The sequence below is a fragment of the Cheilinus undulatus genome, linkage group 20 (assembly GCF_018320785.1).
Source record: "Cheilinus undulatus linkage group 20, ASM1832078v1, whole genome shotgun sequence".
Taxonomy (NCBI): domain Eukaryota; kingdom Metazoa; phylum Chordata; class Actinopteri; order Labriformes; family Labridae; genus Cheilinus; species Cheilinus undulatus.
The window spans coordinates 20,681,956-20,704,009 of record NC_054884.1 but is presented as its reverse complement, the minus strand read 5'-3'; the positions used below and the strand labels follow the sequence as shown (position 1 = coordinate 20,704,009).

Here is a 22,054-nt window from a genome sequence, read left to right as displayed (position 1 = left end):
CAAGTTAATAATGTCATAAATTTATGACGTTATAAAGCCGTAAATTTATGACAAACAGTACTTGAAACACTGGTCCGAAACATAGTATGTCATTAGGATGTCACCTCATGGGACTTAAAAGTTCTGTTGTGTTAAATCTGATCTGTGACACCACCTGTAGTAGTCTTGTGATGGTGTCATCAAACACCTTAATTTTTGGTGGATTATAAAATAACCTATAAAGGTTAATATTTTGTTATCATTATAATAAAATGTTTTAAAATATTTGCATCATCAGTTGATAATTTATTGTTACTGATAATTATTGGATCCCCAACTCCTACTATTTAAAGAAGAAGAGAAGTGGTTTACTTTTTGAAACAGGAAAGAATAAATGACCATTCTGTCATGGTGAATATTAAGGTTTTGCAATAAAATTAGGTAAGCATGGCCAAAAATTTTGGCTGTACCATGTTGTGCCATGGGCTCCATGCTTGGCCCCAAAAAACCTTCCCTCAACTTATGAGTGGGCACTGTGCTCACTCCTTAAAGTATAACTTGATTAGGCTCTCAAGCCTTGTACTTGTGAGGACAAACAGCTTAATTTGGTATAATTTTACTTCATGATGTAGGTTACTTTTGACTTTATAACATTAAAAGCATTTGTACTTTTTGTATCGTTGAAAATGTCGTCTTTTTCTTGTAAGTTTACAACTCAGTTGACTAAATTTATACCTCATAAAAAACTTTATGATCTCAAAAATGTAGATTTTTCTCTTGAAAATGAAAAGACTCTCTCTCTCTCTCTCTCTCTCTCTCTCTCTCTCTCTCTCTCTCTCTCTCTCTCTCTCTATATATATATATATATATATATATTTTGTTTTATTTTTTACACCGTGGCTCTTTAGTGCTTGTTAAATAATTCTGATTATATTGTAAAATGTTTTGTGGAAATGCATCCCAAGTAGAGACAGAAAAATAAGTGGTTTGCTTTTGATCAGACATCACATTTGACACGCCACAAGGCTGTTAAATTTTTCCAAGACACACAAATACATTAACATATGCAGTAACATACACCTGCCTTTCCTGCCTTTGCTATTTTTTAAAGCAGATTTATCACAAGGGTTAAAAAGGATGTTCAGTCAATCTACTTCCTCCATCAGCGCATTCAGAAACCCACACGTCAGGATAAACATTAGCACACACTCAGACAGATGCTCCCAATTCCAGTGTATTTGAATTCTGTGAGCATTTCAGATGAGTAAACCTCTGCATTCAAATCACAAGGGCTTCATGGTTAATTAGCCCAGGCTCAGGTTGTCTCGCTCTCACAGCCAAATTGCTGCGCTCTCTAGATTACTCATCAGTGTGTCTTACACTGGTGTTTTTCTGATCTGTAACGGGTCAGCAGGCTTCATCTCAAGGGTCCAAACAGCTTTTATTAGACACACTTATCACAGTGACCCAAGATCTCTGTCCCAGTGTTTATTTATCACAGCCCTCTGTTGTTGTTACCGATTATTGTGGATATTATGTGAAGCTCTGGAGGAATATATTTATGGTATCAGGAGTAACAGAAGATACAAAGACTGACATTTTATACATCAATTTCAATCTGAATCCTATCGCTTTGACATAAAACAGAACATTTGTGTTTAATAAATTCTTTAGAGCCTCTTGAGAGCTTTTTTGTCTCTGCCTTGACTGCCGTTTTTTTTTACAGTTTAAAGGATGAATAAATGAATGAATGAGGCGTCTACGGCATCATGAATTTCATATCACTCATTTGAGGGAGGTCTCTATTTCCACTTCAGAAGGCTCAAATAAGGGAAAGATCTAAACCACAAAATTTCCATTTGTTCTACTTATCCATTTCTTCTTTATCTTATCTCTTTCCTCCTCTTCCTTCAGGTCTCTAATTTTGTTTCACCGTCTTGCTTGTGTGAAAAATTCCTCTTTATCTCGTCTTTGTATGTACTGCTTAATTTTTAACGCCAGGTTTCCATGTTTAATACCGTGTAATCTTTCCAGTATTCTTTTAGTCTGTCTGACATGCTCTCATCTGTCTATTGAGAACAGTCTTTTATAACACATATGCACACACTCACGCAGAGTTCATTATAGGAGCTGTGAGACCGGATCCACAAATCAAACTGTGCAAATAAGCAATTTTTTTTTCTGCAGGACAGTTACTGCTGTTGCCTTGGATACCTGTTGAACATCTCAAGGGTTACCAAGGACAACCTTTTAGTGTGTTTCTGCATATGTGTATGAATACTCTTTTGTGTGTCTGTGGGAGTCAGGCTAGGTAGATTTCAATGACTGTGACAGTTTACAAAAACCAGAAAGGGCCTGTCTAATTCCTGGCATTCAATCAGGTTAATATACATCTCCTTTCCTTCATGGTTTTGTAAACGTTGTATAACTAACCCGCTCTAAACTGGCTCCTGCTGCAGATAAATGCTGACAAAAAGAGGCTGAAGCAGAAATGTGTAAAACTACCTTATTAATTGCTCCCTTCTGTCTGAATAAATGTTGTATAGCCTCTTAAGTGCTGTGTAATGGCCTGTGTAAAACCAGCAAATTCAGAGCTGAAACCTCTCCATAAAAGACCCTGCCTCTGAGAAAGGGCCTTCTTGGGAAGCCCACACCTTCGAAAGGTAAATAAAAATAGGTTCTGTACATTTCTGCGGTCAAAGTAAAGATAAAGTCACTCAGAGAATCCCTGAAATTTTCTTGGAGATGTTCCTCCAGTGGAAACAGGCCTAAGAGTTTTTGTGGCATCCATCCCAGTGATGTGCACTCTGCCTACCTGGCAGCTCCAGCACCAGGACAGAAACTGTCCATTAGTCCTTTGTGATCAGAAATGAGGACAGGTTTGTTTGTGTGTAAGCAGTTTGACTAATTGACCTGACTGAAATCCAAACACAGGAGCTGGCAGGTGATCAATGCTGTTTACTTGCAGAGGCTGAAGTGTGCATACTGCTCTTGGCTGCTGGTCGAAAGGAGAGGAAGGCAAGCTAGTGGTATGCAGGGATTGATGGTTCAGAAGACTGGAGACATTTAGGTTAATCCTGAAAAAGAGACACACATTTCTTTGAGGCTTTTATGAGGAAAGTGAAACAGAGTGGATTAATGTCTCTTATTTAATCCATCCTCTCTTTGATTTCTATTCACCTTTTTCAACTTGTATGTGCAACAGTACTTTCTGCTGTCCTTGTGAACTTTGAAGACAACTCAGCTGGCCTTTTCTCATACAGCTCTCCTACAATGACAGCTATGTTAATATGTTGGAAAGTTGGATCAGCTCAGAATTCATGATCTCTTCCCTTATTATCTGTCCATCCAGAGCGCCAGCTGGCTAACAGTATGAGCAGTAGCAGCTCTCTTCCTCCCAGCGTCAGTGGGATCAGTAAGGAGCTGGCAGATGTGCGACACCTTGTGCAGTTCCCAGAGGAGATTGCCTGTATACTCACCGAGCAAGAACAGCAGCTCTACAAACGGGTAGGGCAAACAGTTACACAAATAAAGACACACAATAAAGTCTTGTGAATACGTATTTATTTTTCAAAAGTAGATGAATATCAAACTAGTGTGCTGTTAATTTGGTGAAATTTTGAGTTTTTTTCAAGCAAAAATGGATCCAAGCATGCTTACAAGTTAATTTAAGTGGATAAATTATGACTGTTTAGAGATGTAAAACATGAGAATAGAAAAATATATCTGAAGCACACAGAAGTGATCATTTACTTGTCTGCTCTTCTCATACTGTCTCTGTTGGCAGGTCTTTCCTTTGGACTACCTCTGTTTCCTCACCCGAGACCTTGGCAGTCCCGAGTGTCAAGCCAGGCGTCACCCAAGCCTAAAGGCTTCAGTGTCTGTGCCCACCATGCCTACCCAGAATGCTCAGCGAAGTAATGCTGTGGAGGACCTGGTATCACGATTTAACGAGGTGAGGATGCTGCTGATATAAGATCTAGGATTGCCATGGCTTTTTAAAACCCTTTTATTTATCTTTTTCTCTGTGTCACATATAAAACATGTACTAATGAAAGAAGATAATCCATATCATTCACTGTCAAGTGCTGTGTATTTAGTAAAGGAAAACAAATAAAAATTGTAGATTCCCAAAGACTGAGGGAAAACCTAAGAAACTCTGGAAAAAATATTTGCTACAAAAGACTTCTCTGCTCAACCAGTTGTTTAAGCTTTACTTTAAATCTAACATCCTTATGTTTGACCAAATGTCTGCTGTGATCTCTCTGAAGTTATACATCCTACTTTATTATGATGTGCTGTGATTTATAATTTCATCCTTACAAAGTCAGCCTATATCTCACCAGCTGAGTTTTAACAGCATGATTTAGTCAGGATGAGATCACTTGAGCAGCGCTGATACCAATCAGAAAACTATGTTGAGTGGTTTTATGGGATGACTCCTGATTGCCCTGAACAGCTTTTTTAAAAGACACTGTAAAACCTTGGTTTTGATGTTGAAAGACAGCACTAAACTAGTGGGAACATACTGATTAAAAAAAACAGTGCCGCTCCTGATTGGATGACTGTTTTGACTGCCCTAAATGAGATCATCAGAAAGAGTAAAAAAAAGCGATTTGACATAAATGTGAGAGGTTGGAATTCCAAGCAGAGCAGTAATTGTGTTTTCCTCCAGCTGGATTTGCCATTTTTGCTTTTTCTGTCTGAGTCATACCTCCCTATCATGTCCTGGCTGAAACACAGACATGGTGGTGTAAGTTGGCTGAAGTTTCTCTCCTGGGCCTGGTGTCTCTCTTTGTGAGTGACTTTGAGAATAAACAATCACAACTCTGAAATGATCTCAAAGAGAAAGTGAGAGGGGTTTGAGAATAATGCAGAATCATGATGTCATCCATAAGTCACATGCCTTTCTCATCAGCTGGTTTTCATTTAAGCCAGTGAGACACAAGAGAGACACTAAATAGTTTCTCAAATGTACATTGTAGCCATATACGGGCACAATGGAGCGAGAGTTTAATGACATAGATAAAGCCAACAAGTGGCTTCTCTTGTCAGCTCTAGATGAAAGAGATGAGATACAGCTGGGGTTTTCTGTGGATCAGGTTTCTTGACTTTTCCTCTGATTGTGTAGTGATGTTTTGTCAGTTACTTGCAAAAGAAATGGTTTGTATCAGGGATGGACAACTTAGGCTGCCATCAGGGCCGGGTTGTTATGAATGAAAGGGAACTCTTTCTCAGACAATTATGAATTGGCTCATACTGATACTTTAATGAAAGGAAAAAGTATGAAACTTTATATATAGCACATTTGCATACATGTATGTAAGTGTAAAAATGCATATTGGTATGTTTTTTTTGTTTATTGGGGATGGGGATTATGTATGGCCTTGAAGGTGAAGAACAAAGTCTTAAAGTCAGTGTGGCAATTGACCGGGTGCCAGTGGAGCTGCTGAAGAACAGGAATGATGCTTTTACCGAAATTTTGGATTAATTGAAGTTTGTGAGAGGAGTTACAATAATCAATCCGGGATGTGACCAGATAGACAACTAAAATAGCAGAAGAGTTGGGAATGAGAGACTGACGAAGGCGATAAATGCTGCGTTGATGTATGTTGTGTAAGCTGCTTTGTTCTACATATCAAAGCACTTTGCAAACACTTGTTTTAAAAGAGCTTTACAAATAAAGTTATTATTGTCATTGCATACATACAGACATAATACATGCATCAGTAATTACATATTAATCAAGGAACATGATAAAAACATCTCTATTTTTTATGTTGTAAGCATTTATGCATGTTGTCTTACTCACCAGATGAACTATTGGCAGGTGGCTTCTATTTTTATTATTTTTATGGCTTAAAAGAAATTGTGATTTAATTATTGTATCATACCAGTAAGGACAATTTTACAAGACTAGCTGCCAAAATGTGTCAATATTAGCAATTGGTCAACAGATAATAACATGGGCCATGGTTTGTTTAAAATATATTTTGGTTAAAGTTGATTTGTCAGGAAATAGATTTGAATAATTTATTTTTGACAAAATGTTCTTTCAATAATAATAGATAAATCAACAAGTCATTTAGGACATAGAACTGGTCAGTTAAAGAGATCTTCTTAATTATATACCCTGCCTAAAACTGATAGTACTTAGCATCTGCTTAACCAGTTGATTTGAGAAATACCTATTTCAATGAGTAAGTATAACTGCTGGTTATGCTAAATGATTATGTATTGGATTGGGGTTTTGAAGAGAGCATACTCTGCTCGATTTGTATGCAGTTTTGTAAGGTGTATGTGTAAGAGATTTATTAGAAAGGGATGAATATGTCATTAATCTAATGTTGGAGGTGCTCTGGTTAACATTTGATAACACTGCCTTTGATAAGATCAATAAATTTGCCTTGATGGCTTGATTTCTTTGCATTTGACAAGCAGCAATTTGGTTATTTAAATCAAAATTACCCAAAAGCATTTGATGCTTTTGACCCTGTTCATTTTTATGCCATGTATGGAAGTGAAGGATTATGCAGTTCAGAAAGATAGCATGGAAAGAAAATATTTTTAGGAAAGGGAAGAAGGAGCGGTTTGGGTCTCTTTGTGTCTGTCTGGAGTGTTTAGCTTTGACAGGACGAGTACAGTGTGTGCTTATGTTGCGAGTTTGTAATAGTTCTCTGTCAACCTTGGTTATGTAATTCATGTATCAAGGAGAAAGTGACCCTCATAGTTGGACTAATAACACAGCACAGATGGAGACAGACAGACGGACAGACACACAAACATCAAAGGGGGATCAGACTATCATTAATAACACATATGCTATTTTTAAAGACTCGATCCTGTCCTTGTCTCTTAATTTCCTTATTTAACTCTTATGTACCATTACACTCCCTATGTTTATAGCATGCCTTCATATCCTGTCTATTATCTGTCTTACACAACACTAAGTACACACTTTTAGGATCTGGAATATCAGAAGAGATGCCAACTCTGCATTGCCTTGATCTGTGGCGATTCAGAAAGCCCCTCTGCAGACCATGAGCGTGGTTCGGATGGTGAGTGTAACTCAACCCAGCTGCTGAGTACAAGTGACTGATAGCGGATTTTCACGCTGGGCATGCACATCCTGGCACACAGAGAGCAGAGGAGGATCAGATAAGAGACTGTAGGTTAGCAGGGTTGTGTCAGTATGCTGTGTACAGTAGATTGTTCTAGAAACTGCTCCAGGACTGATGTTCTGTATCTGACACCCCTTATCTGATCTGTCTGAATAGAGCCACAGGTTAGAAAACAATCTTTGCCTGTAATTAATTAAATCACCTAATTAAGGAAAGATGACTGTGTAATTAGAGGGAAAACTGCAATAAAAAGATAAGGCTGACCAGTATGATTTCACAACACAGTGTTTGGAGAACAAAGGAGGCATATTAAGAAATAAAAAGATAAGGTTGTTGAGTACTCTAAATTAAGTTTCTATTGCCATTATATGCTGAAGTCACAAGCAGGTATGATGATATTTTACATATTGTTACTGAGTTGGATGTATTTAAATCAAGGAGAGGTTACTTGGTTGGTTGGTCGCTCTTCTAGGTAGTTTAACAACAATGTGATGATTGTACAACAACTGAAACAAAAAAAAACTTAAGCAAAACTAAAGAAAACAATAGAAACTATAGAAAATCTAAAGCAAACATGGTTCTCAAGCTGGTATGTCATCATTTTTTAGTTCAGAAAAGCTTAGTCCATATCATACTGTCAGATGCTACATCAGAGATGTTAAAATTCACATTTTTTAGTGTAAATAGAGGGCTTCATTTCCTTATTAGCAAATTAAGCTGACCTTTAAAAACAGTTTTAAAACCAGACCAAAAAGGTCCACTTAATAGCCATTCTTGAACTTTCAGTTAGATGAAATAAGCACTATTAGATGATGGCGAAGCAACACATTTGGTGCTGTGAAAACAGTAATAGGGATGCACAGTGTATCATGCACTGATACCATATTTGTCAGACCAAGTACAAGTACTGACATTTGGGTATTCTCAGCCATACTGAGTACAAATACTAATACTGAATCATACCTTTACAGTTCTTAAATTATTTTTGAAAGTTTGTTTTATATTCATTACATCAGTGGTTCCCTGCCTTTTTCTCATTGAGCCCCTCCTCCACATATCTATGAAGAGCTGCATCCCCCCAGTACCCACATGGAAAAAAAAACGATGTATTGCTGTCAAAAATACACATAAATTTGAATCGCTGGAAAAGTCTCTTTAGTTCAAGCGAATAGAGACATTATATTATTGAGAAAAATTTAGAGGAGACATTTGAAGATGGATTACATTTTCAGAGTAACCTTCCCCACCCTGAGCCCCTTTCATGCTTGTGCTTCCATCATGCAGGAATGCATACAATGGTTTGCTTTCCTTTGCTCATATTAGATAGGGAGAAAACCTGACTCTCCAAAAAGCTGCTTGTCATGATTCCAGACTCACTTATGGTAATAGAGTCATGGTTTGTTGAGTCTAACAAATAAAAATGCTATGTTATATCAAAGATTGTTGAGAATGTTTATGAGGTAAGATGTAGTTTTCACAACCCTTATCTAAGGGGTCTGTATATACTGTGTTCACTTGTATATACAGTATGTGCCTGAGGTTGATATGTGAGTATCTATGTCCTCATACCTTGTGTAGGTATGTAAGGGTCCGTAATCTGTACATGGGGAAGGGGTTTGGTTGCATGTGTTATGTATGATTATGTAGTGTGCTTGCCTGGATGACATAAGGCAAAGAAGTCACACTTTACAAGAGTTTTATCAGGCTGTGTTGGAAGAGAAACAACCTGAAACAATGCCCTATACTTTACATTTGTGTGTTTCTGTGGCTTAATTTAGTCCCAGAAGTGGTCTTACAGATCCTTACATAACCCGGTAACAGATCTCTAGGCTAGGGGGATGTTTTTACTGCCTGCAAGGGGGTTGGGGAGGTTCAATGTGTGCGTGTGCTTGTGAATCCATTTGCAAGGCCCCAAAACAAGAGCAAAAGTGGCAGCTCCATTTACATTAGATTTTTTTCTGTGTTGGTTTTTGTGTCAGTCGCAGAGAATGTGAAAGGAAGCTGACCCTGATACATATCTTTCTGTCTTTTGAGAGAACTTGAGGGCAGTCCGCTTAAAGACGGAGTGCAGCCGATGGATATCTGATCTCATTCTTTCTTCAGTGTGTGCGTGTGTGCGTGGCCAGCTGGCAAGTCCCAGAGCATACATCACCACTTTAGAAACAGAATGCCATACCAGAATTCAAAAGCATGCCATGAGCACAAGTAAGACCACACACAACACAGTTTCAGCTGACCATCGCTTGGCTGTGGACCTTGTCTCCTGTTCACTCAGGTTTAACACTCCAAGCCTTGTTGTAATATATGTATACACTTATGTGTCATCCCATGAGTCAGTGTATCAAGTCAGCCTTTATATGGGTTGTCCATTCAGAAAATCTCTCTGTTACAAGGTTGCTCTGAAGCCAATCTTAGCACACTACAACCATATTACAATCTCAATCAGTCAGTCTTTATTTGTTTATGAAACACATAAAGAAGAGCAGTTACACATAAACTGATATGAGTTGTAGCTAAAATGCACCCTTTAATTTTGGTTCTTTTATTCACATCTTTAACTCAAAATTGAACAGTGTCATTACATATTTTGTCTTATCCTGATAACCTTGCATCTAATGGTTTGGTCAGATTCCATGTCTATCATCAGGAGGGTCCATCTTGCAAAGCTTCAAGCTGCTCTTAGAGAATGACCAGAAAAATCTCTGTCATTGGGGGAGAAAGAGGCATCGGGCACAGGCTTGGTTTAGTTGAAGCGACTGCAAGCCTGCAAACTATATTGGCCAGTGAAGAGATCTGTGTCGATGCAGCTATGCATGGTAGCAACTTTGTCAGAACTGGACAACATCTCTAAATTGAAAGAAGAGAAAAGAGCTTTACGTAAACTTTTTCCTGATAGTAGTGAATCCTGTACTGACATGCAATGGCTGCCTTTCAAGCTAGCATTACGTAGTTTCATTTTAAAAGTTTGGGTATAATTCTGTATCCACAGGTGAGTTCGTGGGTTACGTGGCTCATCTTGACAGCAGGGTCCATGGAGGAGAAGAGGGAGGTTTTCTCTTACCTGGTCCATGTCGCCAAATGCTGTTGGAACATGGGAAACTACAACGGTGTCATGGAGTTCCTGGCTGGACTAAGGTATAAAGGCTCACAGACAGTAACTCGCCCACAAACTGTGTTCAAACAAGTGTCGACAATAAATTACTTTGAACTAAAACTTGTAATTTCTTGTCCAAGGTCCCGTAAGGTGCTGAAGATGTGGCAGTTCATGGATCAGTCTGACATTGAGACAATGAGGAGCCTGAAAGATGCCATGGCTCAGCATGAGTCTTCTGCTGAGTACAAGAAGGTGGTGACCAGAGCACTCAATATCCCAGGATGCAAGGTGGGATGCTTTGTAAGACTCAAATAAAGTAATGAAATTGAAATGGAAGCCAGAATCTGATGTTTTCTGTCTCAAGGTGGTGCCATTCTGTGGGGTTTTTCTCAAGGAGCTCAGTGACGCATTGGATGGAACTGCAAGCATCATCAGCCTCAAACCACCTCCAGATAACACAGAGGACTCATTAGAGGTACAGTTACCAGCCATGAGCGAACATTAAAACATCCTAGAGGCCGAACACAATCCATAAAACCAGGATTTTATCTCTCTCCAGTTTGTTTCTGACTACAGCGGCCAACACAACTTCATGTCACGCTCTGGTTCTGATGGTCTACACATCCCAGAGAAGGAGGCTACAGTCAGCAACATCCTCCAGATTATCAGGTAGGAGTTTACAACTCAAAGAGGCAATGCTTGCTCACACAACAAAAACACTGATGTTCTGTTTTTGTGTAATTTATGTCCAAAAAACTTTCTTGCATGTCCATCTTGATGTTCCTTAGATCATGTAATCGCAGTCTGGAGGCAGAGGATCCTGATGATGCATCCACCAGCCCCTCCTCTTCAGGCCCCTCCCTGTCATCCAGAAACAACTCCTTTAGGGACCGCTGCCGCAATCAGTCAGTACCATTTGTCCCTTTTCTTTTCTTTTACACGTATACTTCCCAGCATTTGATCTTTTTAGAAAAGACTGTCTTGTTTACAGAATCTGAAAATGCAGAGTGTTTTCTGTCACAGTGTCATGACCCTTCAAACTGATGGATGATCTCTGAGTGTGGTGGAGGTTGCACAAGTTATGAGCAAGCATATGAGACAAACAGGACAGTATCAGATGGCACACAGCATGTGAGCCTAGTCATCAAGATCTAGGGACATGGTGCATCTTTTTGCATACTGCTTCTTTTTGTTTCCTTGTTTGTTTTTGGTTCTTCTTTGTCTTATTCTGGCTTTAATTTCAGTTTGCATCTCTGGTCAGAGTAGAAACTGAATCCTTAGTTAACAACATTATTCAAGTATGACATGCAAAAAAAAAAAAGTTGCTGGATTTTTCTTTCAGAGGAGCCAAATTTTACCTATATTCTTGGAATTAGATTTACACTTATTGTTTTTTGCCTTTACATCTTGACATGAAAGGTTTGTCTTGACTTGTGAATGTGACTTATATTAACCCGTTTGGACTGGATGCTACATTTGTATGTACAGGGGATTCAGAAAGTGTCCAGACCCCGTTCATCAATTTTTCAGTTTTGTTATGTTACAGTCTGGTGCTACGGTACAGAAATATTTGTATTCTCATTAATCTACACTCAGTAACCCTTAATGGTGAAGTGAAAACAGAGTTTTTGATTTTTTTGTATATAAACAGAGGTTAATAACAGAGTAACAGAGGTTCTTTGCTCTGGGAAACCTTCAGTGCAACAAAACTTTTTTTGTAGCCTATGTTGTTATTTTTAGACACAACTAAAAAACTATGACTTGATTCGATATACAAGCTGAAAGGCAAAGGGATAAAACTATTTTGGTTTTAGTATCCATAGCCCTTAAATGCAAAAGTTAATGGATAAAAAGAAATAAAAGTTTTTAAGAAAATCCTCAGGTTTTGAGAGATTGTTTTCAAATGCTATCAGTGTGGTCTTATGTGGCCAAGGACTAAATGGGTTGAGTGATGATGTGTTTCTGACTAGGAATTACACAAATACACCTGCTAAGAATTGGGTTTTTGCAGTATGGTGCTCAACAACTCATTTAATCCATGTTCAAATTTTTTTTTTACAAAATACAGATTTTAAAAGCAACCATTTTTTTTCAAACCTTTTATGTGTTGATAAGAAGATGGAGGTGCACTGCCTATTGTAGCACTAATAACCTTCTGACCAAAAGCCTTTTGCCCAAAAATAATTATTTTTAAAATGTATTTTTTATTATATTTTCTATAGTCAATATCTGGCAAACAAGATAAACATAATATGTCTCTCTTTAATATCAGAATTTATTCTGAATTTTAATTTGGGCTAGCCCCTTCTATGAAATGAAGTTACCCCATTTCATTTCTATTTTTTAAGAAACATTAAACATTTAGTTGAAAGTCATTTGCGTACATGCAACCACTTCATTCTGTTTTGCCCAAAAAAGGGACTAAAATGTGCCAAATTACATCTATTTCAGAAAGTGATTTTTGAAACAGGTGTTTAACTTTTCTTAGAAATATCTAGTCCAGACAGTGTATGGTTTACATGGTTATATTGTGATGAAAGTTGTCGTTCTTTCTCTTTCTCCACGGATACTGTTCTGTGTCAGTTCAGTGTTCAGTCACAGCGCTGTTGTCTTTCATAAACACCAGCATCAAGATAATGGCTTTGTGCAGGAACACATTTTGTAGATTGTTATTGTGATGAGGTGATGTTAACGTAAACCCCAGTGTCACAGAGAAAAAAGATAACAGGTTAGCTTCCTGTCAGAGCAGGAAGGAACAGAGCTCTGGTACTTTTCAGACACACTGCTGGCAGCTAACCTGGACAGGAACATACAGAAAACTTAATTTATTTCAAGCTCAGCCTGTGGTGTTTGTATTAAGGAAACCTGGATGATCCTTTCTGTGGTTCTAGACAATTTTCTCAGACTCAAAGTTATTTTTCCATGTTAAACTCAGGATAACATCTCTTTTTTACTTTGGTGAAGGATATGGTGTTCATTTGTCTGCACAGGAATGCAGATAAATATTATTTTTCTTACTCAAAGAGGTTTAGGAATTCTTTTCTGTGTTCCTGATCTTTCCCCCTGGCATCATCTTTTTGCTATTTATCTTCATCCTTCTGAGAACTTGAGTAAAAAACCTCTCTGTCCTCTCTTTGTTCATCTCAGGCTTTTTCCCCCTTTCTCTTTCCATTGTAGCTCCTATTCATTTAGGACAGCGGCAGAATCAAACCAAGACCTGTAAGTGGTTGGAGAAGTCTTGGGGGTTTGAACATTGATGTCTAATGTCATCAGGCTGTTTCAATAAAAGCTTGTTTAGTATCAAAGAATGTGCAATGACAAATGCATGAAGCGCTTTTGCTTGTTCATCCTGTTTACCTCAAAACAGAGTACATGGAACCACATGCATTTCTAAAGTAACTGCTTAACTTAATTGCTTCCATTGTTTGAATTAATAAAATAAACCCATCCATTTAAAGGCCCCAGTTCAAATCAGTTGACACTAGAATTTAAGATTCAAATAATTAAATTACTTTTTGTTGGTTTTCTTTCGATGTTTAGATTCATGGTGGGGGACCTGTCAGATTCAGAGGGGGACTTGTCGTCTGAATCGCTGGTGAAGGAGGTGGAGTTTCAGGGAACCGAGGAGACACACAGAGCATTCAGCCATGGCACAGAGCTCATTCCTTGGTAGAAAACACACGGATGTTAACACACTTAGGAAGCTTGGCAGACAGTATCACTCAGTGTATTGTTATTTCCCAGGTACGTGTTGTCACTTCAGCCAGACGTTCACCAGTTTCTGCTGCAGGGGGCCACAGTCATCCACTATGACCAGGACAGCCATCTCACAGCTCGCTGCCTGCTGCGACTGCAACCAGACAACACAACACTCACCTGGGGTAAATAATCATGGACAGGGTCATGGAGTCTTTGTAATCTAGAAAAATATAGCAAATTTGGCGCTCCAACACGTCTCCTGGAATTGCCCCGCCCCCTATTTCTACAATGATATCAAATCAAAAGTAGTTTATCTAAAATGTTAGCCCTGGATGTTTAAAAGAAGCAGACTGTGGCTTTGTCTCTCTCAAAGCAGCAACAGTTCAATCTATCCTGTCTGTTAGCATTGTGATGCTAAAGTTTAGTTTAGTATCCAATTATAGACATGTTCTATTCCTTCCAAGTTTGTCACAATAAAAGTCTTCAATATTATTCATCGTTAAAGACTAATATTTTGTAGAGCAACATTAAGAAATTGGGTGTTTTTAGCAGCATCAAAAAATCAAAGACATCTAATAAATAAGAGAGGAACATAACTTCACAGACCTCAGAAAATGAGGCATTAGGAATTCCTGAGGTGTTAAATACAGCATTAGAAAATCAGACAAACTCTTTAGCTCTAATCTGCCTGTCACGACATAAACATTGTAACATAACAGCATAACAGAGAGACAAGTCCTCCATTCCAGTTGTAGCATTTCTTAAAATACCAGAGGATCATGTTTCTTGTGACTGGGCATGACTTTGGGGCATTCAACAGACACACCCACAATATCTAAGAGCAAATATTACTGCCTCATTTTTCATGATTTTGAAGCTTAATTTTCTAAACCTATAGATGTCATGACTCAAATTTGGCCTGGTAATTCCTAACACAGTGGACTGTCGTACAAAAAAACCTAAAACACTGTTTTTTATATCAGTTTACAGGGACTTTAAAGATTAACATAACTGATTTTGTCAAGATGTATGAAGTTAATCTATAAGAACTGCTAAAATGATTGGCTTTGTTATTGGTACATTTCAAGATGTGTAGACCTCCTGGACAAGGTCCATTTCCTCCCTCATTATAAGTCTTTAAACAATGAAAACCAGGCAGCCATATTATGGAAAGAAAATATATCCTGTGTGATTTTAATGTTTTAAACATGCTTTAAATGTGTTTATACAGAGCAGGTAGGTGCCATGTCTTGCGCACACAGCTGTAAAAGTTCCATTTCCTTTGTCTTTACTGAAGTTCACACTTGTTGTTTATGTCTTGATTTACTGCAGGTAAACCTCAGAGTGGAGGGGCTTCCCTCTCAGAGCCACCTGTGGGATTAGGACAGCCTGTCATGGCAGGACTGACAGAAGGCCTTCTGGACCTGGGAGTAGTAAAGGTTTGTTGAAGAAAAAAGCAGCATTGATGGCCATATGTGAGACTGCATTTCTAATATTTTTAACACAGTATTTCCTCATATGCACAGGCAGTGTTCCTGGGTCATCAGGGAGTGGATGTTCATGCAGTATGTCTGCAGAATAAACTGAGTCAGATGACGGTGGAGGAGAATGGTCTCAGCCTCCTCTACGGCCTCAGCACCACTGACAACAGGTTTGTGCCGCAATTTTCAACATAATAATATCAGTCAATGATTTTGTTGTTACTAAATATTTCAGTTTACCTCGAAATGTCTTACTTTAGACTGCTGCACTTTGTGGCCCCTCACCACACGGCACAAACGCTCCATAAGGGCCTGTCAGAGCTGGTGAATGCAACCAGGAAATTAAAGAAGTTTCCTGACCAGAGGCTGCAGTGGCTGAGGAGGCAGTATGTCAGCTTGTATCAGGTGATTTTTTAATATGTTTGATGAAACTTTTTCTGTATTTGTTGCTTATTTCTGCCATGATTATTTTTTTTAATCCCTTAAAAACCTGAGGGTCCACCGTGCGGCTGGCAGATTTTTTTTAAACTATTCAGTTATTTACAAAATGACTGTTCATAAGCATACCACATGTTATAAATCACCAGAAAGCTGTGATTCTCAGGATTCTGACCATGTTAACATTCCAGGATAAAACCACCACAGCAACCACACTAATGCATTTGTCAGAATGCAGACAATAATAAAAGTGACACAACTTTGTCATTAAAAGCTCTCCATCACTCTCCTGACCATAATATTCCATCAAAACAGTCCTGCTACAACAGAAAGAGTCCCTACAATCCACATCTAGTCAAATTTTTTGTCCAAAAACATAATTACATCCATAAAGATTCATGGACTGGTTTGATATAATTTCAAATTTTGAATATCCCTTTGTTTTGCTCAATAATCCACTGTATTTGATGTAATAATTATTTTGTTAGCAAAGCTACTAAGAAAAATGTCTGTCAACCTCAAACTTTTTTGGGAGTCTCTGGTTTGAAAACACCTGGTCTTTATCGTAGAAAAACAGGTTTAAAATCCTCCTGTTGTGCTCTATTGCTATCAGGTTTGAACCGGAACTAGCGAACTACTCAATTCCAGTAGCAGCTACAGTGAGTCATAACAATTTGGGGAGTAACTTCAGAGTGTTACCTTTCTAAAAACATCTTGTTTGTGCTACTCCAAATTGTTCAAACACAGCATTCAGTTTAATTTTGGTATTCCTGGATATGCGTTTTTGGCTAATTTTACCTTGAATTCTAAGAAGTTAAAAGAATATGTGCCTTCAATTTCCCCATCACTCTTTCTGTATGAAAACAAGTGAAATAAAGCAAGCGCCTCTCAATCTTGCCTATTTAATTGTAATTGAAATACAGCCTCATGTTTTCAAATAACATTAGGAAAAGGAATAAGGAGATCTGAAATTACACCAGAATTAGTTTGATGTCCTAATTTATGCTGTAAAAAAATGCTGATTTCAAGACTTTGTCTGCATGTTTGCCTTTGTCAGGAGGACAGCAGGTACGAGGGCCCTACTCTGGCCCACGCCATCGAGCTGTTTGGCGGGCGCAGGTGGAACATGAGTACGAGTGGAGTGGAGAAACCTGCAGCCCAGAAAAACAGTCCACTGAGTATCAATGACAAAGTCAAGAAGAAGAAGAAGGTCCTTGTCAGGGTCAGTACATTTAAAAGTTATTTTCATATTCATGAGTGGGCTGTTAACAGAACATTTAAAAAGAACAATAAGAGAGACACTCCAGCTTAAGTTCTTCTGCCAAGTTGCTGATTTTTCTGGATCATGTACTGGGGCTTAGCAATAGACTTGATTTAAACCTCTAAACCACTTACATGAATTATTAAGAACCACTAGAACTTCTTCATCTCTGTTTTTTTCTCCATTCACATAAATTACGTGTTAATTCCGGTTGAAAATATTTAATTTTTTTTTTTTTTTTTACCATTCAACCAACAATGACGTTATTTCTTGTACCAAAAAGAAGATGTGATTGTGACCCAACAGGGAGACAGTGGGGACGCCACAGACGATGAGATGGTTTCAAGGAAAACACGGAGCTGTAAAGAGGGACTGTACCGAAACGGACCAGAGTCTGACAGTATCGACCAAGATGAGCCAGGTGATGTTTTTCTTATCTTTTAATCAAAACTAAGCATCAAAACTTGTAAATCTTTGCCAAGTGAAGTATCAACTCAGTAGCAATCCTCAGAAAACATTTAGTCCTCCACAGCTTTTCTCACTGTGTTTCTGCAGCTTTTTATTATTCACCATTGTTGACTTTGCCTCTGTAGATGACAGCTTCCCTGGACCTTTCTCCCTCTCATCAAATAAAAGCCCTGGATTGCTGGCATCCTCTTCCTCCTCTTCATCGTCCTCCAGCATGGCTGGGTCCAACCAGTCTAACCGCCCCCAATCCTCTCCGATCCTCTCAGGAAATTCAAAGTCACAGCCGGGGTAAGTTCTGCAGTATAATAAATATTTTAGGTGTCTTCTTTTATTATTCAGGATGAGTTTTTTTTCTCTTTTTGGTTTTGTTTTATTTTGTGTTCTTTCTTGGAGGGCTTGGAACAGCAGGTCATGGCATGGTCGGGGTAAAGGCTGCTTCAAGGGTTTCCAGAACCTCATGATTTCAGACAGCACAATGAGCTTCATCGAGTTTGTCGAACTCTTCAAGTCATTCAGGTATCAAGCTGAATTTATTTCTGTAGATCCTATATTTATTTGTGTTCTGACTGTTTTTGTTTTAAAGGAAAACCTGCTCAAAGATTTTAGCTAGACGGACCAAATTTTTAAAAATTGCTAAATATTCTCTTTTATATTCATTCTACGCCTCCATCAGACACATTTTTCTTTGTGTATCTAAAAGTCTGTCATTTCAGAACATTTCTGAAGCATTGATGTATGCACTGTTTATTATGAATGTTTGTTGGGATCTAACTCGAGTTGAGTTCTTTTCCATCCCTGCCATAAACAGTCTGATAAACTTAATAACAAATGTTTCCTCTCTGTATTTATTCAGGTCCTATTTCCAAGAAGTCTTTTCCTAAAAACTTTTAGCATTTGTACCATTTTTAACCTTTAAGTGAACAGGGGCTATGGGGACTTAAAAATGATGTAGTATTGTCATACCAGTCTTTCTGCATTTCTTAGACTACAGTGCATCATCTCATGAGCTACCATACAGGTTACCTTTAATATTCATAGCAGTGTAACTAAAAGCTTCCTTAAATTGAGCTACAGTACTTCAGCATATCAGTGTCGTAAGTATCTTAATTTCCTGCAGATGATACCAGACATGGTGTAATGTTTGTCATCTGATTGAAATTTTCTCTATGAATGTATTTTGGGTTTAGAAATATAGACGATTCAGAAAGTGCTTCAAATTAGGTGAATTGTAGGGTTGTCATGATAGACAAAAAATTTGAAGTTAGATGCTATACAAGTAAAAATCCAACTAAATCAATACCTGTTTCTATACCACAGCAACAAAAATTAAGTATCAGGAACTCTATTTTGGGTAACTTATTGTTTGAAATACCAAAAATGTATTTTAAAAAATACTAGGTACTGTTTAAATTACACAGATACACTGGAAACAGCTAGGTACTTAAACTGTCGCTAGTGTATTTAATAAATTTAGGCAACGAGCAGGAGTTTGCATCCAATTTTTAAGGACTTACTCCACCTGACTTACATACTTAATAGAAGTGGATTTTAAAAGCTTTGGTTCTTTTGAAATTATTAACTAATAAAATAACAAAGAATGTTTCTATTTAAAATACATGGTATTGGAAAGCACCAAAGCATCAAAAAGTTTGACAACCTTAACATATTGTTATAAAGTTATACAAGTCAAAACAAGATAATCTTGATTTAGTCATGAACCAATTCAATTTAAAATGTGTTTTTGCTTGACAGAGCCTTTTTATATCTATATCTGTGATCTTAATTGAATTGCGCCTCTAAAATGAATTCTTGTCCATCTCAGAGGCTAAAATAACTCTGAATTCTTCACTGTGTTGTTTCCTTCACAGCATACGCAGCAGGAAGGACCTGAAGGAGCTCTTTGACACCTTTGCTGTCCCATGCAATCGTTCAGGCCCAGAGTCTGCTCCTCTCTACACAAACCTCAGCATAGATGACAAAGACACAGGGCTGCAGCCAGACCTTGGTAAGAGCAGACGTCTACATTTTCATTAATATGCAATTGAAAATGTACAAAAGACAGCAATGATCCTTTTAATCAATTCTCTACCTCCGTCTGACTCTTTCACTCCTTTGCAGATTTATTAACTCGCAATGGTTCAGATCTTGGCCTTTTTATCCGGACGAGGCAGCAGATGTCAGACAACCAGAAGCAGATCTCCGACGCTATTGCAGCAGCTAGCATTGTGACCAATGGGACAGGGGTGGAAAACTCTTCCTTAGGCGTGCTGGGATTGGCAATCCCTCAACTAAATGACTTTCTAGTCAACTGTCAGAGGGAGCACCTAAGTTATGATGAGATTCTCAGCATTATACAGGTAGGAGAGAAGAAAGAAAGTGTGCACTAATGCAAGACAGGATAAGAAGCATTAAATGTCATGAACTGGATAAGGGATGAAAAAGAACATTTTTAAGTTCAATGAGGATAAGGAATAAATAAACCTGATGCATTTGGAAGGAAAGGGACTATAAGACTTTTTGCGTTTGTCTTGCAGAAATTTGAGCCTTCAGCAAGCATGAGACAAATGGGTTGGATGTCATTTGAAGGCTTTGCCAGGTAAGAATATTAGGATATTTCAAATATTACTGTTACTCAGTCCATGTTTTGTCATCTAACCTTATGTCTCTGCATGTCAGGTTCCTGATGGATAAGGAGAACTTTGCTTCTCGTATTGAGGAGTCACAAATGAACACAGAGGAGCTGCAGTACCCTCTGTCCTACTACTACATTGAATCTTCTCATAACACCTATCTGACAGGACACCAGCTCAAAGGAGAGTCCTCTGTAGAGCTTTACAGTCAGGTGAATGAGCTGCTTAACATTAAGACTTCTGTGAGTGGGCTGATTTTTATTGTTTCTGAGGTAATTTTGTCCCACATTCCCCATTTGTCTTCTGATGATCAGGTGCTGCTGCAAGGCTGCAGGAGTGTTGAGTTGGACTGTTGGGATGGAGACGATGGCATGCCAGTTATTTATCATGGACACACTCTGACCACTAAGATTCCCTTTAAGGTTAGAAATGAATTAAACAGATATCGACATCACCTAAGTTAAGGAAATTACCCTTTCATTGATTTTATAAATCAATCACGGTTAATATAATTTCGCTTTTTTTTTACAAAAAAATGACAAAAACCCCTGTAATGTAGAAGTGAAAACATATTTCTACAAAGGAATGTCAATTAAAGACAAAATGTAATGTAAAATAAGTGACTGCATAAATTTTCACCCACTTTAAAGTGACTGACGTAATTCAACAGCCAAGGTCCAGCCAAATTGTGCTCCTTATCTCACAATTAGTGAAATGGGGATCATCTGAGTGTAGTAAATGTTTCTCAAAGGGTTTTAGTATCAAGACACCTGATTCTGGAAGGACCAGTTACTGGTTAATCAGTATTCCTGGCTACCATTGCACCATGAAGGCAAAAGAACACTCCAAACAACTCAGAGAAAAGGTTATTGAAAGGTATAAGTCAGGTGATGATACAAAAAGCAGTTCCAAGGAACATCCCCCAGAGTTCAGTTATATCCGTCATCAATAAATTGAAGGAATATGGCACATGTGTAAATCTGCCTAGGTCAGACCCTCCTCACCAATGGAGAGACAATATATGATAGGGACTAATGAGAGAAGTCACCAAGACATGAGACATCTATGACTACTCCGAAGGAGTGACAAGCTTCAGCAACTGAGATGGGGGAGACTCACAGCTTCCAACTTTCTGTATCCATGCTGGACTTTGTGGACTTGAAATTGATTCCAAGATGAAGGCATATTATCCAACAGTTAACCAGTCAAATAACTGAAGCAAATACATGATTATGTTCATAAGCTGGATACTTTAAGGGCCAAAAAGGGCCATACCAGAACTGTTCCGTGTAACCAGACCCCTTTAAACATTTCTACATGTCAGTTCCAGTAAAATGTAGTAATTCTATTTGACTTGAAGTGCCGTCTCAAATCATTTAATCTCCTCTATGATCATCCAGGACGTGGTGGAAGCTGTGAACCGCTCTGCATTTGTCAACTCTGACATGCCAGTCATACTATCCATCGAGAACCACTGCTCTCTGCCACAGCAGCGCAAAATGGCCGAGATCTTTAAGGTATGACATGCTTTGTTTGAAAATTAGACTTAGATACAAATATGCCTTTTATTATCCACATCCTTTTTCTTGTATGTTTTCAATGTATGTCCCTGATGCTGACAGTATTAGACACACAGAGTTTGCTGTCATTTATGCACGTAAAACCCCTTCCATAGTGTTACCTTTTCAGCATTATAAGGTGGCCCCAAAATAGGAACATTTCCTTGGAGGACTGAACAGTAGAATATTTCTCTTTTTAAGCAATGTGTTGCTTCAAACTCAGGGAATTACATGCACCTACACTGTGGAGTAGAACCAACCTCCTCCAGGTGGAAATGTTTTCCATACGAATGCTTGTTGCAGGGTAGAACTCCACTTTCTTAG

General features: G+C 38.2%; 1 protein-coding gene across 9 annotated transcripts in view; it reads left to right on the top strand.

The window, feature by feature from the left end:
• The window catches only part of plce1 (phospholipase C, epsilon 1), a 116,849-nt gene that overhangs the window by 73,241 nt on the left and 21,554 nt on the right, over positions 1 to 22,054 (top strand). For 5 of the 9 annotated variants that reach the window (XM_041815051.1, XM_041815055.1, XM_041815052.1 and 2 more), the window contains exons 8-30: positions 3,332 to 3,486; positions 3,767 to 3,934; positions 10,090 to 10,235; positions 10,335 to 10,482; positions 10,559 to 10,669; positions 10,754 to 10,863; positions 10,983 to 11,099; positions 13,372 to 13,413; positions 13,735 to 13,863; positions 13,939 to 14,075; positions 15,226 to 15,332; positions 15,420 to 15,544; positions 15,635 to 15,779; positions 16,870 to 17,034; positions 17,380 to 17,494; positions 17,667 to 17,829; positions 17,935 to 18,057; positions 19,410 to 19,546; positions 19,660 to 19,898; positions 20,076 to 20,137; positions 20,218 to 20,383; positions 20,486 to 20,593; positions 21,572 to 21,688. In XM_041815051.1, the coding sequence (XP_041670985.1) occupies positions 3,332 to 3,486; positions 3,767 to 3,934; positions 10,090 to 10,235; positions 10,335 to 10,482; positions 10,559 to 10,669; positions 10,754 to 10,863; positions 10,983 to 11,099; positions 13,372 to 13,413; positions 13,735 to 13,863; positions 13,939 to 14,075; positions 15,226 to 15,332; positions 15,420 to 15,544; positions 15,635 to 15,779; positions 16,870 to 17,034; positions 17,380 to 17,494; positions 17,667 to 17,829; positions 17,935 to 18,057; positions 19,410 to 19,546; positions 19,660 to 19,898; positions 20,076 to 20,137; positions 20,218 to 20,383; positions 20,486 to 20,593; positions 21,572 to 21,688 (3,035 nt within the window). The remainder of the gene's footprint in view (positions 1 to 3,331; positions 3,487 to 3,766; positions 3,935 to 10,089; positions 10,236 to 10,334; positions 10,483 to 10,558; positions 10,670 to 10,753; positions 10,864 to 10,982; positions 11,100 to 13,371; positions 13,414 to 13,734; positions 13,864 to 13,938; positions 14,076 to 15,225; positions 15,333 to 15,419; positions 15,545 to 15,634; positions 15,780 to 16,869; positions 17,035 to 17,379; positions 17,495 to 17,666; positions 17,830 to 17,934; positions 18,058 to 19,409; positions 19,547 to 19,659; positions 19,899 to 20,075; positions 20,138 to 20,217; positions 20,384 to 20,485; positions 20,594 to 21,571; positions 21,689 to 22,054) is intronic. The other 4 variants (XM_041815054.1, XM_041815056.1, XM_041815060.1 and 1 more) reach the window with 1 other exon arrangement.